Source organism: Micrasema longulum, unplaced genomic scaffold, assembly GCF_059751315.1.
Source record: "Micrasema longulum isolate JH-2025_06_02 unplaced genomic scaffold, ASM5975131v1 h1tg000032l, whole genome shotgun sequence".
Lineage (NCBI taxonomy): Eukaryota > Metazoa > Arthropoda > Insecta > Trichoptera > Brachycentridae > Micrasema > Micrasema longulum.
This window is the reverse complement of record NW_028277239.1, coordinates 25108-47827: the sequence shown is the minus strand read 5'-3', so window position 1 is coordinate 47827 and position 22720 is coordinate 25108. Positions and strand designations below refer to the sequence as shown.

General features: G+C 34.1%; 1 protein-coding gene and 1 long non-coding RNA gene across 2 annotated transcripts in view; both read right to left on the bottom strand.

Annotated features, from left to right (window-relative positions):
* The window catches only part of LOC148285469 (zonadhesin-like), a 64650-nt gene extending 43106 nt beyond the window's left edge, over positions 1-21544 (bottom strand). The window contains exons 1-23 of the mRNA XM_088224721.1: positions 21335-21544; positions 21014-21181; positions 20589-20795; positions 20268-20435; positions 19843-20049; positions 19522-19689; positions 19097-19303; positions 18776-18943; positions 18351-18557; positions 17979-18197; positions 16859-16966; positions 16538-16705; positions 16113-16319; positions 15791-15958; positions 15366-15572; positions 15045-15212; positions 12715-12936; positions 11697-11864; positions 7442-7636; positions 6890-7057; positions 2728-2922; positions 1630-1788; positions 408-608 (exon numbers count right to left, since the gene is read on the bottom strand). Coding sequence (XP_088080847.1) covers positions 408-608; positions 1630-1788; positions 2728-2922; positions 6890-7057; positions 7442-7636; positions 11697-11864; positions 12715-12936; positions 15045-15212; positions 15366-15572; positions 15791-15958; positions 16113-16319; positions 16538-16705; positions 16859-16966; positions 17979-18197; positions 18351-18557; positions 18776-18943; positions 19097-19303; positions 19522-19689; positions 19843-20049; positions 20268-20435; positions 20589-20795; positions 21014-21161 — 4033 coding nt within the window. The 5' untranslated portion in view covers positions 21162-21181; positions 21335-21544. The remainder of the gene's footprint in view (positions 1-407; positions 609-1629; positions 1789-2727; positions 2923-6889; positions 7058-7441; positions 7637-11696; positions 11865-12714; positions 12937-15044; positions 15213-15365; positions 15573-15790; positions 15959-16112; positions 16320-16537; positions 16706-16858; positions 16967-17978; positions 18198-18350; positions 18558-18775; positions 18944-19096; positions 19304-19521; positions 19690-19842; positions 20050-20267; positions 20436-20588; positions 20796-21013; positions 21182-21334) is intronic.
* LOC148285470 (uncharacterized) lies at positions 16967-17740 on the bottom strand. The gene is made up of 3 exons (XR_015822040.1): positions 17605-17740; positions 17284-17451; positions 16967-17065 (listed from the first exon to the last, which is right to left on the bottom strand). It is a non-coding gene; the product is annotated as an uncharacterized LOC148285470 (long non-coding RNA).
* Positions 21545-22720: the final 1176 nt, after the last annotated feature.

The window sequence follows — 22720 nt, the reverse complement described above, 5'->3', positions numbered from 1 at the left end:
TACGGGTATCAGTCACTTCACACTAACCTCTATCAAGATCGCAATATTTGTACGTTTAACATTCCAAATGGGCTCTCAGCATCTCATATTCAAAAGTAGACAAACATCTCAACAGTCATAATAAATTATTTGGAAAGCCAGGCATTGGCAGGGTTTATGATCTATCATTGGTTGATTTGAGTATTAAATTTTAATACTTGAATCAGCCAATGACTACTTAAAAAAGAGCAAATCGTTCAAATTCTTAAATCAGCCAATATGCCAATGGCTAAGATATCATTTTACTTGGCAATTTCAGGGCTTACGACCAGCTAATGATGTTTCGTGTGCCTAGATATTCCGTGCATCTTTCTCAAAGATGTTTCTTAGTTCAAAAAGTCATATTAGAGAGTTTGTATTTGACTTACGGCAGCTGGATTTCAATATGCATGTGTTATCTTTGTTCCTGATGTAGTTTGGTGCACAATCGCAACCCGGAGTGCAGGTGGCAGGAATGCACGAATAGAGTATGGGAGTAGGTGATCTCGTATTGTCATAATATTGGCAAACTTCTGGACATTGGTTGACACAGGGAACAGCCACTTCATTGGGCCTACTACACACTATGGCTGCAAATAAGTGTATTTTGTGGAATGTAAATACATGAACATTGTACATATTATCATCATTGCTGAAGTTTTGTGTTTGTGGAAGTGTCAGCAAATAGTATTTTAATTGGACCACCATAAAGAGCATGGTTTAATAAATAGAGTTACACTATAGTTTAATACAAAAATATTGTTATTTATCTTTATATATATAATTCCTCTGTACGTGTCTTTGTCACTGAACTCCTCCTAAACGGCTTAACCGATTTACGTGCGGTTTTCAGAGAAATGTAGATCTTTGCGCTGTGCGTGTTCGTAGATATTGAAATTTTCAATCTAATATTTAAAAAAGAAGTAAGGAGCACAAATGTTTTATTCATCGATCTGCCAGGGTTGCATTTGAGGAGAATGCATTTACAAAAAAATGGAAAGATGTTGTTTTTTGTGAATAAAGAGAGTTTGTTTTTGAATGTTTACAAAAAAAAAAGTTTTTTGTGGATATCAATCAGATTTTTCCTTAAATTCCTTATAATTTCTACCCATTTATTTATTTTTACTGGATTTTCGGTAATACTAAAATAATATTAAATTCAATACCTTAAAAATCGTATTCCTACATAAGTACACCCCCCTGTTGGTGAGAAGACCGGAGTTTGACGTTTGCAAAAAGAATGCCATATTTGAAAAAAAAAATATTTTATGTTTTAGAATATAACTATAAACCTCGGTACCTTCTTAAATTCAATATTTGAATATTAGCCATTTTTAGTTTGGAATTTAATCACAAACAAGTACCTAGGTACCTACTTATCAATGAAAAGTCTTTTTCCAAGCTAGTAGCTAGGCAAGCCAACGTTCGGGCAGGACAACGTCTGACGGGTCAGCTAGTTTATTTATATATTTACAGGCATTGTCCATTTAAACAATTTATTAGGATAAATATTAAAACAGTACAGTTAAAAACATTTTAAAAAGCATTGACATACATAAGGGGCATCAAGACACGATCTGAATTATTTATGTAGTGTTATTGACAACTTACGACAACTCTCTGGCGTAATGCATTTGCCAAGATAAAGAACAAGGCCGGGTTTACAGTGGCACTTGGGAATACAGACAAGTAAGCAAACTGGATTCCGGTTCTCACAAGTTGGGGAACACCCACAGTCTTTGTAAATCTTATTAGAGTCCTCACATTTGGCTGCGGAAAATAACAATTGATATAAATATTTTGATAACTTACTTTTAATTTTGCTTTGGGACATTTAGTGTGAGCAAACTAAAGCCTAACTCTCGTTTTTGATTATCAAAATACATCATCATTCCCCTTGCGCACCTAATGGTGCAAAGGGCACTGAATTAGTACACCGATCGCAGCATATCTTGATCAATTTTGTTACACGAAGGTAAGGTGATTAGTCTTACGCATTAGGTACCAGTCCAGGGACTACTAAATATTCTAGTGTGAAAACACCCTTTTAAATAAATATTTCATTTCAGCCATGTCGGGAATCGAACCCAAAACCTCTTGTATGTTAGGAAAATGCGCTGACCATTACACCACAAGGTTAATATAATATAAAAAAATATTAAAGGAGCAGTTGGTTAGACGGCCAACTGAGAAACTGGCGTCCCGGGTTCGATTCCCGCCAGTTGCAAGAAAAAAATCCAAGAAATATTATTTTTTCAATTGGTCTGGGTGAATTTTTCATTACCTCTTCAATATCCCCTCTATCCCACCTGCTGACAAGCCTCAAAATAGAGGCTTAGCGGGTTATTCCTTTAAAAAAAAAAAAATAATAATGAAAAGAACAATACTAAAAATACAAATTAACAATATTTTAATAAAAATATAAATCTTAACCACTTCAATTACGGTTAAAGTTTATTTAAAAGCATAAAAATAATTATACAGCATGTGATGTAATACGCCGAACGCTGAATATTTACGTCGTGTGTAAAGTATATATTGTATTGTAGTATATCAAAATGCAAACCTATCACAAAGATTGAGGTATTTCTATTAACCGATATTTGTAGCTTCAGTGTAGTTTTTTTTTAAATCTAAGATATTTAAAAAATAGAATGGTCCTAAATCATAACCTTTAGGAACTCCGAAGGTTATAAAAAAAATACTTACGACAACTAGTTTTTAGAATGCATGAGTTGTCTCTATCCCTGATATAGTTCGGGGCGCAGTCGCAGCCAGGGACGCAAGGTCCTGAAATACACGGAGGGGATGGGAGGGCCCCAGCATCACCAAAATACCGGCAATATTCTGGACATGAGTTAGCACAAGGTACTGAAACTTCATTAGGTTTGAGGCATACGATAGCTGTAAACAAAAATACAATAAAAATAATCATCATTCATTTTCTGTTGAAGAAAATATAATTCTTTTCTAATTAAAGAACTGCGTATAGTCAAATATTTGTATTTTAAATTATAAAACAAACTCCCTCTCTAAATACGAGCATCTTGCTCCATTACAAAGGTGGCAAAGTTAAATATACGGGGTGACTGGTGAACTGAACCCGCCATAGCAAATTCGCACATAGAGGAGGCCATTTGCTAAAAATTCGACCTTACTTTCCCTAGCCAAAGTTTTATAGTTTGGGAGATATGTCAATTTTTATACTTTATTAAATTTTTCCAAAATTTGACCTTCAAGCATTCAGAACTTCATTTTTTTTCAATATTTTAGCATTTTTTTTTCTATTTGTTGAAAGTAAAAAACATTTGTGATTAAAATACGTCAGAATTTCCCTCAAACTATGGTAAAAAAATAAGATATTACGCTTTTAAAAAAACAAATACATTACAAAACATATACAAGGTGTTCATTAAACCCTGTCACATCAGAAACTACGATGATAAGTATGGGCAAGAAGACATATTGGCACATTAAAATATTTTTTTAAAACAAATAAAATTTAAAAAAATAAAATATAAAAAAACAAATGGTTGCTTACTTTTGCAGGGGAGAAGCGAGGGGGGAAGGGGGAAATCTGATACTGCGCCGCGCTCCCCTCACTTCTCCTCTGCAGAAGGAAGCAACCATTTGTTTTGAATTTTTTTTATTTAAAAAAAAATTCTTTGTTCTAAATATATTTTTAAATATGCTAATATGTCGTTTCTCCCATGCTGACCATTGTGGTTTCGGATGTGACAGGGTTTAAATAACACCCTGTATATAACAAAAAAAAATAACGTATCCCAAACTCTATGAGGCCAAGGGCTCTGTGTTGAGTTGGGATACAACATAATAGAAAGTGGAAGCATGTACATAATGAAATAATATCAAAAATAAAAATTGAATATAATTACATAAACATACATATATTTCAATAAGCATCTGGACAACACGCTTAATAGTATAAATATATCTTATATCTCTCAGCAGTCTCCTGCAATGGTCTCTTCCCTTAGACAAAATCCAGACTTGTATACTCTTTCTGAAAATGGCTTTCGTTTTGGAGGACTTAAATCATATGCGTGATATGTGATGTGATAAACTTTATTTCAATTCATTCGAATCTGCGCATTTATTTATTGAATAATATTTGAGGTTATCATTGGTAGTAATTATAGTTTTATTTGAGGCTAGTGACTGGAACTCTGTCTTTCAGAAAGCAAACTTTGGTATGAACATAGTTAAACAATGGCTTGATGATAATCTTTTTACACTTAATATCGATAAAACTAAATATCTGACATTTTGCATAAATGATGGTTCACTACCAAGCAATACGCTTAATCTAGGAATTTACTGTGATAAAACACACCAACTTCTGCAACGGGTAGATTCCATAAAATACCTTGGTGTTATCATTGATAGGAATTTGCGATGGGAGGCTCAGGTCCAGTCACTGAACTCTAGGTTGAGAAAGCAGTGCCATCTATTCTGCTTTCTTAGAGACATTCTGGATATTGACACTCTCAAAAGCGTGTACTTTGCTCTGTTTCAATCCACGGCAACCTATGGAATAGCTGGCTGGGGGGATTGTGCGGAATCCATTTTCAAGCCGCTCATAATTTCACAGAAATTATTATTAAGAATAATGTTCCGGCGCCCTCCAACATACCCGTCAGAACAGCTGTTCCAATACATGAAGGTGCTGGATATGAGACAACTGTACCTAAGAGAACTTACACACTTCTGGTCAAACAATAAGGAGAGGTCTCAGCAGAATGTCCGTACGAGGTTTTCCCAGAGCATGAATTATGTCATACCCAAAACCCGTACGACTTTTGCTCATCATGAGAGACATCTCTCATTTATCGCACCGAGAGTGTTCAATATTTTGGAAAAACGTATTTAGCTCTCAAGGACAAAACTTATTTTCAAGAAAGGAGTTAAAGACTGGATTTTTCTTAGTGGGAGGGATTTGAGTAAGAAACTTCTTGATGATGTTCCAAATGCTTGAGTTTACTGTTTACCATATTGATGTGCCAAATATATGTTTTTTTATATTTTTTATGTTTCTAATCCTATATTTGTGGTGATATACTCATGTGTCTGTGTCATTTAATTGCTCGTCCCATCTCAACACAGGACTTTTAGTCCCATGGAGTTGGGACCTTTTGTCTCAAATAATGTACAAAAAACTTATGTATGTAAATAAATAATATGTAATAACATAAACCACATCTTGAGTGGTTTATGTTATGTATATGTGCCGCATGTAACGTATGTTTTATATGTGCGTTCATGTGTGTGTGCATGGATGAATCGGAGTGTGCATTCGGTATTTTTATTTACTACCAATGATAACCTCCATGGAAAACGCAAATTTTAACAATTATTCTTTTCTCATTTGAGTTTCTTATTTATATTTTTTTTTGTTATATTTAATGTTTACATCTTGTGCGTAATTTATGAAAACTTAATTGGTTTTTTTATGTTAAAAAATCGTTGTTTTTAATACTTATTATGCTTTCTGAATAAAATAAAATAAAAATAAACTAAAATAATATTTTAAAGAAACTAGCGTAACGAGATAATGAATGGCACAATGACACTTGGTATTGTCGTGAAATTAATTTCACGCAACTTGGATTCTTTACCCGCCAAGGCTCTGAAAAATATATATAAAAATATAAGAAGAATTCGTAAAATAAAAGCTCAGCGCTTATTAATGTTATGTGAGTGGAGTTGGTTAGTTCACCAGTTGTAGAACTAAAAAAACCTAGATGTTCTTACTCTTTACTTGAAGCATTATGAAAAGGAATATCTGTAGAGTTATCGAACCACAAAATGTAAAAAGAAAACAAAATTTTGAAATCTTTCATCAAAAACCATCAACATTCCCAACAAAAGAATTATTTAAAATTTTTAATGTTCTATCAATTGACAGAATATATTTAAAAAAAAAACAATTTTACAAATCTATAAAGAGAATAAAAAAATTCTATACATTAAGTTATTCACTTAGACGCCAATATTATATTAATATGCCAAAATTTAATACTAAAAAATAATTTCTATAACAATTTGCCTGACGAAATAAAAATTATCGATGTCTTTACAAAATTTAAACTAAAGGTAAAAATATTTGTTTACCAACCTCCATAATAAAATGTTGCTTTTTAACATTTAAATAATATTTAAGTTTTTTATTTTAAAATTAAGGAAATATGTTTTTTTTTTTTTTTTCATTTTTTTTTCTACAGTACATAAAGTTCTTTTGTTAAGTAACTTAAAAACCTTATTTTATAATTTTCTTCACCATGTTATAGTGTGAGTGAGTTTGCGTGTCCATGTATATGTGTGGATATTTATACATGCGTGCGCACGCTTGCGCATTTGCATGCATATGTATGTGAACTTATTTATAAAAAAATGTTTTATACACCTTCATTTATTTTTTAAAATATATGTGTATTTTGTATTTAAATTATTAATATTGTAATCCCACAGCAAGCAAAAGAGGTTGTTTTTTTTTTTAAAGTTTTATTCATTTTAACAAATAAGTAACATACATAATTGTATTTTTGTTCCCGCAAAGCCGAAGCTTGTCTGCGGGTTATATTACATTTTTTTTTTGATTTATAAGTAAGTACATAGTTAGGTGTAGTATTTCGTTTCGTTTTTTGTTTCTGTACTTTTGCTTTATTATGTATTTCTATTTGTAACTTTTTTTATTATATGAAATAAAAAAAAATAAAAAAGTTCATTTTAAAAACTTCCTGATCAAAAGCATGACTAAGTAAACATGCAATTTAGAAATCCATATTCTGTTTAAATAGAACGCTTACAGACTACAGTTTTATATTAAATAATAATTATTATTACAACTTACGACAACCCTCTGGAGTTATGCATTTGCCAAGATAAAGAACCAGGCCGGGTTTACAATGACATCCGGGAACACAAACTTTAATGCAGTTTGCTGGTTTCCTGGTCTCACAAGTTGGAGGACATGCAGACCCACAGGCATCGTAAAACTTATTAGGGTCCTCACATTTGGCTGCGGAAAATAACAACTGATGTCAACGTTTTGATAACAAATTTTTAGATTAGCTTTGGTACGTTTAGTGTGCGCAAATTAAATTTTAACTGTCTAAATATTTGTATGAATTTTACCCACATTAATTACGGTTATATATTGTATTTCAGTACAAAGATATTCATACATCATGTGTGAATATGATATGCTGTTTGCTGAATATTTACAGTATGAGTGTATGTAAATATTATACAATGTCAAAATACAAATAATGCACTAATGATAACTATTAAACAATATATGTAGCTTTCGCATCGTTTTTTCAAATACAAGATATTTTTGAAATAGCGCAGGGCCTATTTCATAACCTTGAGGAACTCCAAAGATAACAAAAAAAATACTTACGACAATTAGTTTTTAAAATGCATGAGTTGTCTCTATCCCTGATATAATTCGGGGCACAGTCGCAACCAGGGACACACGGTCCTGGAATACATGAAGGGGAGGGTATGGCTACTGCATTGCCAATATATAGGCAATATTCTGGACATGAGTTAGCACAGGGTACAGCAATTTCGTTAGGTTTGAGGCATACAATAGCTGTAGACAAAAAGACAGGAAAAATAATAATTGACTATTTTCTGTAACAGAAAATACATTTTTATAAAAAATTAAAAAATGACCATGATAAAATGTTTCTTTTTAAAATTTATTTTAAAACGAACTTCCTTTCAGAACATGAGCATCTTGCTTCATTAAAGAGGTAGCAATGTAAAATATGTTTTTAAAAAAATACACTAGAACTCCGTTTATCAGAACTTCAGTCATCCGGTTTGCCAAATATCAGGAAATATAAAAAAAAGGAGGCGTTACAATAAAAAAAACGAAAAAGGCGTTGGCGGCCGGCACGCCAGCAATTAACTTTACATGATATGTTTAAGAAAGTTTTCAATCTGATTCTAATTAGCAGTATTATTTCAAAAGATATAGAAAAATGATCTTAGAGTAAATCTTGCGTTTTCTCTCAAAACATTGCCTTAGTTTAATGGTTAATCCAATTATTCAAATTTCTGCATATCCGGGTGACGTCTGGCACTCATTAATCAGGATAATTGGAGTTTTACTGTATTTATCATCATAATTGTGTACGTACGGGTTTTGAACTTTTTGAAAAATACATTTCTTAAGCGTTTTCTCAAATATATTTTTTTTGTAGAAAACAAAAATAAAATTTTAACCTCATAGAGAATTTAAAGATATCTGCTAGATCAGAAAGAATTGCAACAAATATGTAGGTTACAGGCTCTTATAGTTATTACAAATGGACTCTTATAGTTATTACCTAATTATGTATTAAAATTAAAAAATCATTATCATCGTCGCATCTTTATTCGCACCTGATGATGCTTAGGCCACTGCATTGGTACACCGAATGCATCGAATCTCAATCATCTAGTACATGATCGTGAGGTGGTCATAATTTACATTTTAGGTGCCAGATAAGGGGCCTTGCAATATTGTAGAGTAAAACGACCTATTAAAAAAATGTTTTATGTAAATCCCAACAGGAATCAAAACCGAGAATCAGGATTCTGGTCATAGAATTATAATATACCAGAAGGGGCGTAAAACAAAGTTTGTATGCATCGCACTGAGTTCAAAAGTCCCCCCTCTACCCGACATCTCGCCTGCGCGCATGCGTGAAGTGGCCCCGTAATGTTGCCAGAGCGTGAACAATATACACGAATATAAGATAATTTTGTCTTATGTTATGTTATATTTGACAAAAAATATATTTTACTGACCGGACTATAAAAAAAGCAGGTACTATTATTATTGACACAGCGCAGCAAACTAAATTTTTTTAAACGTTAAAATAAACTGTACAACATTTATTAATTAAAAATATCTGTGTATGAAAAAAAGCGCTTTATAAAAAAAAAATATCAGCATCGTGCTGTAATGGTCAGCACGTTTGCCTACCATGCAAAAGATCTCAGGTTCAATTCCTGACATGATTGATAAAAAAGATTTATTTAAAAGGGTGTTTTTACACTAGAATACTTCATAGTACCTGGACTGGTATCTGAAACATCAGACTGGTAATTTTACCTCATGTAACAACAATGATCAAGATACGCTGCGATTGGTGTACCAATTCACAGCCCTATGCACTATTAGGTGCGGAAAGGAAATGACGATGATGATGATATATATGAAAGGCAATATTCGTATGTGTGTCCTCAATATACTATATAACTACTGGATCGATTTACGTGCGGTTTTTTTCAAGATAAACTTAAGTGATAAATGAACTTTAAGCTGGGCATTTTTATAGCTCTTAAAATCTTCAATTTAATTTATTAAACTAAGCTGCTATTTTTTCGTGTAAAAAAAAAATTTAGATTTTTACAAACAACATTTGTTTTTCTGGTCCTAATCAGATTATTTCCTTGAACCCCTTATAATTATTAAGACTTTTTTTAAAATGTATTATTTGTATTACTAAAATAATGTTAACTGACATTTCATATGGTTTTAAAAATTGGAATCCTGCATAAAGGGCAAGTGGCAAAAATAACAGAGTTTGATATTTACAAAAGTAATTCTGAATTTGAATATTTGTTATTTTAAGTTATGGAATTCAAACATAAACATGTACCTAGACTTACAAACTTGTACTTACAAACGAAAAGTTACTTCATCTTTTTGACGTTTATCCAAACGGTTTTTATACGCTATTATGTCACATTCAGTCATTTATTTTAATCGCATTGGTTTCGAATTAAATGTCAAACTCACGTCAAAACCCGGCTGGAGGTTGAAGAACGACTTAATACGCGTTGGTTATGACTGAGCGTTTGGGCATGACTTAAGTTTTATAAATTAAGAGGGGCCAGGCTGCTTCTATGTGTATTTAAAGTTCGATGGTTTTATTTAAGAATGCTAAATATGATTCTATGGTTACGTAAAGGCATTATAAAATAAAGTTTTGTAAGTATACTGAATAATGTTTAATCTTAAACCTTTCTTCATACAAACGTTTTCCCGTATTTTCTCCCTAGAACAGTGATTTATTTATCTATGTTGATTAGGCATATAAGGTCAGAAATGCAGTTGATTTTTTCGCACTGTATTTGGGAGGCATCTGCAGGACAGTGACAGAAACAATTCAAATACCTATTTATCAAAATTCCCTGTTATCCATGTCCTAACAATTTATTTTATCCAAAACACAAAAGTAATCATGTACATATCGAGCCATAATCGGCAAAACAACGTAAGCGACATTTTTGGCGAATTGCGTTTTTTTAAGGAAAAGTGTTCTTTATTGCCCCCTGCACTAGTGTTAAAAACATAGGTCTATAAAATTCACCTGCCACATTTAAGGATATTTATTTTGTTTATAAAAAGAAAACAACAAAAAAATACGATATTTTCAAATAAACCAAAGTTATAGGTCAAATATAGTTTTCAACATATTACTCCGCATAATTCAACTCTTAAAAATAAAAAATATGTTGACATATTATTTTTAAGCTAAGCAAAACAACGTAACCGACGACACTGTAGGAGGTAACGATAGCTCGCACCACTGTCAGAGTTATAGGCAAAACAGCGTTACCGCCACTATCTTAAAAGCGGAAGGTATTTGAACAGTTTGGCTGTCATTTCAGTAATGGCAGTAACCAACCATTATAAATCCCATTTACCGAGTTATTAAAAAAAATATATTTGGAACAAAAATTGGAAAAAACTTCTGCACAATTCACTATTCTTCGCTTACGTTATTCTGCCGATTATTGCTCGATATTTAATATTAACTAAATATAATAATTGATATCAAAATTTCACATCTAGTTCAGCTCGTAACATGTAAAATACACTTGTGTAATGCCATATAGATAACAATTCATACATTAGGGGCCTCACTCATAAACTTGGTATAAAATTACGCCTAGGCATTGTGGTAGAGTATTGATGGGAATGTCATCCTCATTCTTATTCTTAGAGGTGAAGGTCAGTGCTATGCAAGCTCCTGACGTCACTGCGACCTGTAAAAATCTATTGTGACGGGTCCCCGTGAATAGTTCTCGCCCTCCAAGCCCAGGTCTATTAAGAGCCTGGCTACTGTGTGGAAGGTGAGAGTTTACGTTTTGCTAAATCTCCCCCTCCATGCCCAGATTCGTAAAGTATCGGGCTATTTGGTAGGGGGCGCGAGCTCTTTAGCATCCTCAGGTTTAACCAGTGGTCCCTCGAGGATGAGGCTTCTTTTCTGATGTAAATCATTACATTCACGTAGAATATGTGTAGGTGTTTTCTCATCTACACTGCAGAACCTACATCTACTCGTAGAAGTTTTGGAAAGGTTCATTCTAGCGAGGTGTTTGTTTGTTCATCCTTATAACAGTGGTTCAATGAGGATGGTATTACCATCCTTAATTTACCGCTATGTTAGGTGTAACTTTATACCAGATTTATAAGTAAGGACCTTGGCATTATCGAGACCTTACCATCGAATCGAAAACACTCGGCCAGGGTTCTGGTTCAATTTCACTCAACTGTAATTCTTAATCCGCCCAGGCACTTACCTTCGAAGGCTTATCTAGTTACATAAAAAATGTAATAAATAGGTAATGTTTTATCAATAAGAACTTACGGCATTCCTGAGGCTTGATACATTTGTTATTATGGAGAACAAGACCTGATCGACAGTGACACCCCTCCACGCAAATGGGAGGACAAACAATGGAGTTTTGGATGCTACAAGTTGCTGGACATGCAGATCCGCACGGATCGTAAAACTTATTCGGGTCTTCACATTTTGCTGCAAATAAAGTGCACTTTTCTTACGTAATTCAATAAATCCGTTAAGGTGAAATCATATTATAAATAATGTAGAAAGAGTTCAACAAACATTTTTGAGATTCAACTATTTCAAAAAGCATTTTCCTATAAAACAAATAAACTACGGGTCAAGGTTAAATGCTTTGAATTTACCTACCCTGGAGGAGCGCAGGACAAAAATAAACTTAATATTTTATAGACAATCACAAATTCTAAGTTCCATTGTTGTGAACTTCTGGATTTAATAAACATTAACATACCAACACCTAGAACTAGACAAAATACTCTATATTATTGTCACCTTTCTCAAACCTACTATATTTGTCACTCACCAATACCGCGTATACACGGACCAGAAAATTAATATACCTCTCACATCGAGTCTGTGTGAATTCAAATCATATCTTTGAAAGGTCGATGTTAAACATAGTGAAATCATATAAACACTTACGAATAGAAATACTTTTTACCTATTTGGCCTGGTCCGTGCGCAACGTGCATTGATAAAAAAATTCTCAATAGAAATTTTAAGATGAGAGTACTTACTTAATGTCCTTATGGACAATGGAAGTAGGTTGTGCAATTTGATTGAGAAGTAACCAATTCTCTTTGACCGTAAGTTGCATTAATTTAAAATTGTTTTTACAGCATCAGGGTGAAGTGCCTAGTAAAGCTAGTATTTGGGCTTTGTGCCACTGGAGGCAATTTATACTAAATAAATAAACATTATCATTTTTTTTATTTTTTTTATACGCCGCCACTCGTTTGCGAGTGATTTTGGTAACATTATTATTATATTATAAAAGTGTTTTTGTTATTTTTGAACTTACGACAGCTGGAAATTGGTACGCAAACATTGTTTCTATCTCTAACATAGTTTGGAGCGCAATCACAGCCTGGTACACAGGGGCCGGGGGTACAAGCCATCGGTGGGGCAGACGGGGCCCGAGGAGGAGCAGAAGGGAGTCGTGTATTATCGACGTACACACAGAGTTGTGGACATAGATCCACACAGGCTACAGATACCTCGTTAGGCTTAGAACACGCTGGAGCTGCAATTTTTTTAAAATGTAAAAAACAATACAAACATACAAAAACACAACTCCAAACAATCATAGAATTGTAAGATTCTCGACCCAAAAATAACTGTAAACTCGGCCTTATTAAATCGGCCCTACGGACCTCAGTTAATCAGCTCTTTGGGCCTCGGTTAATAAGAACCTTGGATTTACTATATATACGTTACCCATAATTCAAATTAAAATAAATAATCATGAATTACTTTGTAAAACGCCCTTGAAGGATTGTACGAGGGTTGTGTAAAAAATAAGCTTCCCTAATTTTTTCAGGTTTAAGGCATTTTTTATTTGAACTGAAAAATACATCATTAGAAAGCTTGATTTCTTAACTATTTTTCAACGTAATCACTAGATTCTTCAACGCATTTTTGTTGACGACTAATCCACTTTTGGAATCCAGCTTCAAAGAAGTCCGCCGCCAGTCCGTGGAGGAATTTGGTGACTGCTTCCTGCACTCTTTCATCAGTCTCGAAATGTTGTCCACCCAAGTGTTGCTTTAATTTTGGAAACAAGTGAAAGTCACTCGGTGCAATATCAGGGCTGTAGGGAGCCTGTTCAGCGAGATTCCAGCTAAAATTTTTAATTAAATCCTTGGTTTGGCGAGAGACGTGCGGGCGCGCATTGTCGTGGTGCAGTCTGACGCCTTTCGTCAGTCTTCCTCTCCGGAGATTTTGGATGGCTCTTCTGAGTTTTTTCAAGGTCTCGCAATAATTTTCCGAATTTATTGTAGTCCCTCGCGTCATGAACTCAACAAGCAGGACGGTCACCCAATTCCTCTACGGACTGGCGACGGACTTCTTTGAAGCTGGATTCCAAAAGTGGATTAGTCGTCAACAAAAATGCGTTAAAAAATCTGGTGATTATGTTGAAAAATAGTTAAGAAATTAAGCTTTCCAAATATGTATTTTTCAGTTCAAATTAAAAATGCCTTAAGCCTAAAAAAAAATTGTGAACCTTATTTTTTACACAACCCTCGTATTATGAAAATAGCGCTTTTTAATATATACCTATATTTAAGTTATCCATAATAATAATATTATCTAATAATAAAATACATATTTTGATTAAAAAAATCAAATTTAAGGTAATTTAAATACAAAGATGGCCTCTGATAGGCCTCTGGTTGAAATAATAATATTATAGACTTTACTTTCTACCAAAGAAACTTTAAGTAATCTGCAATTAAAACCTGTAAACTGCTTTCACTCCCACAAAGTAACAATAATGAAATGTTTCAAAAGGCCATAAAATTACAAATGGATTAAGGATAACAGAAACAGGTACAAATGAAACAAATTAAGCCTTCTGCCAAAAATAGAAAATAATTTATAAATACTGAAATGATTTCACAACAAAAAGTATAAACAAACGCAATTATCATCATCATCATTACCCTTTCCGCACCTGATGGTGCATACGACACTGCATTTGGACACCAATCGCAATGATTCTCGATCATTTTTGTTACACGAAGGTAAGATGATTGGTCTTACGCTACTTTAACATATTGACGGTCCCTACCTATTGAAATACAATAGACCCATATTTGGCAATTCTACAGTATGTGATGGCTACTTAAAAAAATATCAAGATTTGCTTATGCTCTTCTGTAAACTTCGAAATATTCAGATTCGATAAACGTAGGGACCAATGAAATATAAACTCATCACGCATGTTAAAAAAAAGCGAAAATAAACTTAAAAAACCGTGTAAAGATAGTAATTTCAAAGTTCACAATAGGTATTGTCGACAACGAGTTACTGGAAAGAAATGAAAACAAGTCAAGAAGTAAGCAAAATACAGTGCAAAAAAGATAACACAAAAGTTTACACAAGCAATATATTTTTTTGTGCTCTCACCGGGAATCGAACCCCAAACTTTCCATACGTGCGTCAAATGTGTTAGTCATCTCACCGTGGAGGTAGCTGATTCATTGAATGCTGTATAAATATAATAATAAGTATTTTTTTAAATAAACAAGAAGTGCTGAAATGTGATATGCGAATATAGGTACTCAAAACATATACAATTTATTTAACAGCGATAAAAAAATATAAATACCATATTTTCCAAGAACTTACGACAATCTTCAGGTTTGATGCATTTGCCGTTGTGAAGGACTAAATCGTCTCGACAGAAACACCCTTCCAAGCATAAATTAGTACATGTAACGTCGCTCGGCGGTTCACAAGTAGTTGAACATGAAAACCCACATTGCTCATAATGCATGTCTGGATCTTCACATCGTGCTGTAAATATCACAAATTAAAATTTACTTCGCCTGTGGATTTCTAAGACTCTTAAACGTATTTTTAAATTCATACATAAACATTTAAAAGTATTGAAGATTTTATGGATACCGTAGAGTATCGAAAATAATATCACGAATACATTTCACTTACGACAGCTGTACTTCGGCACGCATTCGTTATTTTTATCCCTTACGAAGCCCGACTTGCAGTCGCAACCCCGAATACAGGGACCGGGAGAACATTGGTCAGAAGGAGAGGCAGAAAGGTTTCCTAAAATACCGTAGTACTGACAGCGTTCTGGACATTGATTGTAACAGGTTACAGGAATCTCGTGGGCTTTAGTACATACCACAGGGGCTGGAAATAGAAGCAGAAAAAAATCTCATATTTGAAACTCATTATTTATTTTGTAAATTTGATTAATATTTTTTTTCATAAATTAGCTAGTACGAAATCAAAACATAATTTCTCTTTTATTTTAAATTTAATAAATTATTTTTGAAGCGTTCCCATCATTCGACTTTAAATGATTGACCTGAGAATAAATTGAAAAGCTACAGAGAAATGGAACTTACGACAATCTTCAGGTTTGATGCATTTGCCGTTGTGAAGGACTAAATCGTCTCGACAGAAACACCCTTCCAAGCATAAATTAGTACATGTAACGTCGCTCGGCGGTTCACAAGTAGTTGGACATGAAAACCCACATTGCTCATAATGCATGTCTGGATCTTCACATCGTGCTGTAAATATCACAAATTAAAATTTACTTCGCCCGTGAATTTCTAAGACTCTTAAACTTTTTTTTTAAATTCATACATAAAAATTAAAAAGTATTGAAGATTTTATGGATACCGTAGAGTATCGAAAATAATATCGCGAATACATTTCACTTACGACAGCTGTACTTCGGCACGCATTCGTTATTTTTATCCCTTACGAAGCCCGACTCGCAGTCGCAACCCCGAATACAGGGACCGGGAGAACATTGGTCAGAAGGAGAGGCAGAAAGGTTTCCTAAAATACCGTAGTACTGACAGCGTTCTGGACATTGATTGTAACAGGTTACAGGAATCTCGTGGGCTTTAGTACATACCACAGGGGCTGGAAATAGAAGCAGAAAAAAATCTCATATTTGAAACTCATTATTTATTTTGTATATTTGATGAATAATTTTTTTTATAAATTAGCTAGTACGAAATCAAAACATAATTTCTCTTTTATTTTAAATTTAATAAATTATTTTTGAAGCGTTCCCATCATTCGACTTTAAATGATTGACCTGAGAATAAATTGAAAAGCTACAGAGAAATGGAACTTACGACAATCTTCAGGTTTGATGCATTTGCCGTTGTGAAGGACTAAATCGTCTCGACAGAAACACCCTTCCAAGCATAAATTAGTACATGTAACGTCGCTCGGCGGTTCACAAGTAGTTGGACATGAAAACCCACATTGCTCATAATGCATGTCTGGATCTTCACATCGTGCTGTAAATATCACAAATTAAAATTTACTTCGCCCGTGAATTTCTAAGACTCTTAAACGTATTTTTTAATTCATACATAAACATTTAAAAGTATTGAAGATTTTATGGATACCGTAGAGTATCGAAAATAATATCACGAATACATTTCACTTACGACAGCTGTACTTCGGCACGCATTCGTTATTTTTATCCCTTACGAAGCCCGACTCGCAGTCGCAACCCCGAATACAGGGACCGGGAGAACATTGGTCAGAAGGAGACGCAGAAAGGTTTCCTAAAATACCGTAGTACTGACAGCGTTCTGGACATTGATTGTAACAGGTTACAGGAATCTCGTGGGCTTTAGTACATACCACAGGGGCTGGAAATAGAAGCAGAAAAAAATCTCATATTTGAAACTCATTATTTATTTTGTAAATTTGATGAATATTTTTTTTTATAAATTAGCTAGTACGAAATCAAAACATAATTTCTCTTTTATTTTAAATTTAATAAATTATTTTTGAAGCGTTCCCATCATTCGACTTTAAATGATTGACCTGAGAATAAATTGAAAAGCTACAGAGAAATGGAACTTACGACAATCTTCAGGTTTGATGCATTTGCCGTTGTGAAGGACTAAATCGTCTCGACAGAAACACCCTTCCAAGCATAAATTAGTACATGTAACGTCGCTCGGCGGTTCACAAGTAGTTGGACATGAAAACCCACATTGCTCATAATGCATGTCTGGATCTTCACATCGTGCTGTAAATATCACAAATTAAAATTTACTTGGCCCGTGAATTTCTAAGACTCTTAAACGTATTTTTTAATTCATACATAAACATTTAAAAGTATTGAAGATTTTATGGATACCGTAGAGTATCGAAAATAATATCACGAATACATTTCACTTACGACAGCTGTACTTCGGCACGCATTCGTTATTTTTATCCCTTACGAAGCCCGACTCGCAGTCGCAACCCCGAATACAGGGACCGGGAGAACATTGGTCAGAAGGAGAGGCAGAAAGGTTTCCTAAAATACCGTAGTACTGACAGCGTTCTGGACATTGACTGTAACAGGTTACAGGAATCTCGTGGGCTTTAGTACATACCACAGAGGCTGGAAATAGAAGCAGAAAAAAATCTCATATTTGAAACTCATTATTTATTTTGTATATTTGATGAATAATTTTTTTTATAAATTAGCTAGTACGAAATCAAAACATAATTTCTCTTTTATTTTAAATTTAATAAATTATTTTTGAAGCGTTCCCATCATTCGACTTTAAATGATTGACCTGAGAATAAATTGAAAAGCTACAGAGAAATGGAACTTACGACAATCTTCAGGTTTGATGCATTTGCCGTTGTGAAGGACTAAATCGTCTCGACAGAAACACCCTTCCAAGCATAAATTAGTACATGTAACGTCGCTCGGCGGTTCACAAGTAGTTGGACATGAAAACCCACATTGCTCATAATGCATGTCTGGATCTTCACATCGTGCTGTAAATATCACAAATTAAAATTTACTTCGCCCGTGAATTTCTAAGACTCTTAAACGTATTTTTTAATTCATACATAAACATTTAAAAGTATTGAAGATTTTATGGATACCGTAGAGTATCGAAAATAATATCACGAATACATTTCACTTACGACAGCTGTACTTCGGCACGCATTCGTTATTTTTATCCCTTACGAAGCCCGACTCGCAGTCGCAACCCCGAATACAGGGACCGGGAGAACATTGGTCAGAAGGAGAGGCAGAAAGGTTTCCTAAAATACCGTAGTACTGACAGCGTTCTGGACATTGATTGTAACAGGTTACAGGAATCTCGTGGGCTTTAGTACATACCACAGGGGCTGGAAATAGAAGCAGAAAAAAATCTCATATTTGAAACTCATTATTTATTTTGTAAATTTGATGAATATTTTTTTTTATAAATTAGCTAGTACGAAATCGAAACATAATTTCTCTTTTATTTTAAATTTAATAAATTATTTTTGAAGCGTTCCCATCATTCGACTTTAAATGATTGACCTGAGAATAAATTGAAAAGCTACAGAGAAATGGAACTTACGACAATCTTCAGGTTTGATGCATTTGCCGTTGTGAAGGACTAAATCGTCTCGACAGAAACACCCTTCCAAGCATAAATTAGTACATGTAACGTCGCTCGGCGGTTCACAAGTAGTTGGACATGAAAACCCACATTGCTCATAATGCATGTCTGGATCTTCACATCGTGCTGTAAATATCACAAATTAAAATTTACTTGGCCCGTGAATTTCTAAGACTCTTAAACGTATTTTTTAATTCATACATAAACATTTAAAAGTATTGAAGATTTTATGGATACCGTAGAGTATCGAAAATAATATCACGAATACATTTCACTTACGACAGCTGTACTTCGGCACGCATTCGTTATTTTTATCCCTTACGAAGCCCGACTCGCAGTCGCAACCCCGAATACAGGGACCGGGAGAACATTGGTCAGAAGGAGAGGCAGAAAGGTTTCCTAAAATACCGTAGTACTGACAGCGTTCTGGACATTGATTGTAACAGGTTACAGGAATCTCGTGGGCTTTAGTACATACCACAGGGGCTGGAAATAGAAGCAGAAAAAAATCTCATATTTGAAACTCATTATTTATTTTGTATATTTGATGAATAATTTTTTTTATAAATTATCAAGTATGAAAACAAAACATTATTTCTCTTTTCTTTTTAATTTATTAAATTACTTTTGAAGCGTTCCCATCATTCGACTTTAAATGATTGACCTGAGAATAAATTGAAAAGCTACAGAGAAATGGAACTTACGACAATCTTCAGGTTTGATGCATTTGCCGTTGTGAAGGACTAAATCGTCTCGACAGAAACACCCTTCCAAGCATAAATTAGTACATGTAACGTCGCTCGGCGGTTCACAAGTAGTTGGACATGAAAACCCACATTGCTCATAATGCATGTCTGGATCTTCACATCGTGCTGTAAATATCACAAATTAAAATTTACTTCGCCCGTGAATTTCTAAGACTCTTAAACGTATTTTTTAATTCATACATAAACATTTAAAAGTATTGAAGATTTTATGGATACCGTAGAGTATCGAAAATAATATCACGAATACATTTCACTTACGACAGCTGTACTTCGGCACGCATTCGTTATTTTTATCCCTTACGAAGCCCGACTCGCAGTCGCAACCCCGAATACAGGGACCGGGAGAACATTGGTCAGAAGGAGAGGCAGAAAGGTTTCCTAAAATACCGTAGTACTGACAGCGTTCTGGACATTGATTGTAACAGGTTACAGGAATCTCGTGGGCTTTAGTACATACCACAGGGGCTGGAAATAGAAGCAGAAAAAAATCTCATATTTGAAACTCATTATTTATTTTGTAAATTTGATGAATATTTTTTTTTATAAATTAGCTAGTACGAAATCGAAACATAATTTCTCTTTTATTTTAAATTTAATAAATTATTTTTGAAGCGTTCCCATCATTCGACTTTAAATGATTGACCTGAGAATAAATTGAAAAGCTACAGAGAAATGGAACTTACGACAATCTTCAGGTTTGATGCATTTGCCGTTGTGAAGGACTAAATCGTCTCGACAGAAACACCCTTCCAAGCATAAATTAGTACATGTAACGTCGCTCGGCGGTTCACAAGTAGTTGGACATGAAAACCCACATTGCTCATAATGCATGTCTGGATCTTCACATCGTGCTGTAAATATCACAAATTAAAATTTACTTGGCCCGTGAATTTCTAAGACTCTTAAACGTATTTTTTAATTCATACATAAACATTTAAAAGTATTGAAGATTTTATGGATACCGTAGAGTATCGAAAATAATATCACGAATACATTTCACTTACGACAGCTGTACTTCGGCACGCATTCGTTATTTTTATCCCTTACGAAGCCCGACTCGCAGTCGCAACCCCGAATACAGGGACCGGGAGAACATTGGTCAGAAGGAGAGGCAGAAAGGTTTCCTAAAATACCGTAGTACTGACAGCGTTCTGGACATTGATTGTAACAGGTTACAGGAATCTCGTGGGCTTTAGTACATACCACAGGGGCTGGAAATAGAAGCAGAAAAAAATCTCATATTTGAAACTCATTATTTATTTTGTATATTTGATGAATAATTTTTTTTATAAATTATCAAGTATGAAAACAAAACATTATTTCTCTTTTCTTTTTAATTTATTAAATTACTTTTGAAGCGTTCCCATCATTCGACTTTAAATGATTGACCTGAGAATAAATTGAAAAGCTACAGAGAAATGGAACTTACGACAATCTTCAGGTTTGATGCATTTGCCGTTGTGAAGGACTAAATCGTCTCGACAGAAACACCCTTCCAAGCATAAATTAGTACATGTAACGTCGCTCGGCGGTTCACAAGTAGTTGGACATGAAAACCCACATTGCTCATAATGCATGTCTGGATCTTCACATCGTGCTGTAAATATCACAAATTAAAATTTACTTCGTCCGTGGATTTCTAAGACTCTTAAACGTATTTTTAAATTCATACATAAACATTTAAAAGTATTGAAGATTTTATGGCTACCGTAGAGTATCGAAAATAATTTCATAATTACATTTCACTTACGACAGCTGTACTTCGGCACGCATTCGTTATTTTTATCCCTTATGAAGCCCGATTCGCAGTCACAACCCTGAATACAGGGTCCGGGGGTACATTGGTCTGAAGGGGAGACAGATATGTTTCCTAAACTACCATAGTACCGACAATATTCAGGACATTGGTTGGCACAGGTCACAGGAACCTCATTGGGTTTAGAACATACTGCGGGAGCTGGAACAAAGGTAGATAAGAAAAAAAAAAAACAACTTGTGTAAAAATAACCATGATGGTGTGCACACAGCAGATAACCAGAGGATAAAAGGCTAGTTTCTGGCGCCTCAAAAACAAAACCAACCAGCTAACGAAAGGTAACCCCGACAGAAAAATCTGCCTAAGAAAGCAACGGGAAACCACTTTGGTCATCTTTTCCTAGGAATCACCATACCGAGTACATCTAATAAGCAGTTATCCGGGCTGTAGAATATAAGAGTAGCGCAGGACCGAGATGCTTTCGCTTTAGTGACCGAACAAGACACCCCTAGAACAATAAGCATTTCCTTCAAATTAAAAAAAAAACAATTAAAAGTTTAGACTGACTGACTAATGGGGTTGGTCATATGTCGGATTTAGTACTTTTTTCTTCAGGCTGAAAAGGACAAGAAACCATTTGTTATTTGCAGAACTAGGCGACTATGGTTGTGGTTTTTACTATAGTGGTGCGGACTCACGGATCAGAGGTCAGAGGTTGGAATACCGTTCTACCCCAATTTGGTTCCCATTATGTAATAATAAATTATTTACAACTTAAACAAATTTCAACAGAGTTGGAGATCATTTTAGAGAAGGGAATATGGAAGTTTAGCCATTTACAAGGCCTATGACCACCTGCCATTGGCCGGTTTAAGTGACTACTTTACTTTACACAGTGTGTAATTCACTATTTTGCTGATTGATTGATTTGGTGTTTATTTTGTAGGACTCCATATTTAAACTTAAAATATTAGAAATCAAACACTGATTTGAGTCTACTGAACACATCAAAAAATATAAAAACAAAAATTTTGTGACATTTGTTCCGCCTTGTTAGGGCATTTTCAAACGAATGTGAAGATTAGATGGATTGAATGTCCTTATATAGTTATATAATTCAAGGTACTTAAGTAGAAAATAAAAACAATCTTATAAACTATAGCATGTAAATTAATCATAATTGAGGGAAAAACCAATACTTTAGGACAATGCTTAAGGTTGGAAAATGCCCTAACAATGCAAAACAATTGTCACCAAATTTTAAAAATAAAATAAAGTGTTCAGTAGACTTAAATCAGTATTTGATTTCTAATATTTTAAGTTTCACTATTTTGCCTTTGTTTGAATATCCATATATCTTCAATTCTTCCATCTGTTGAT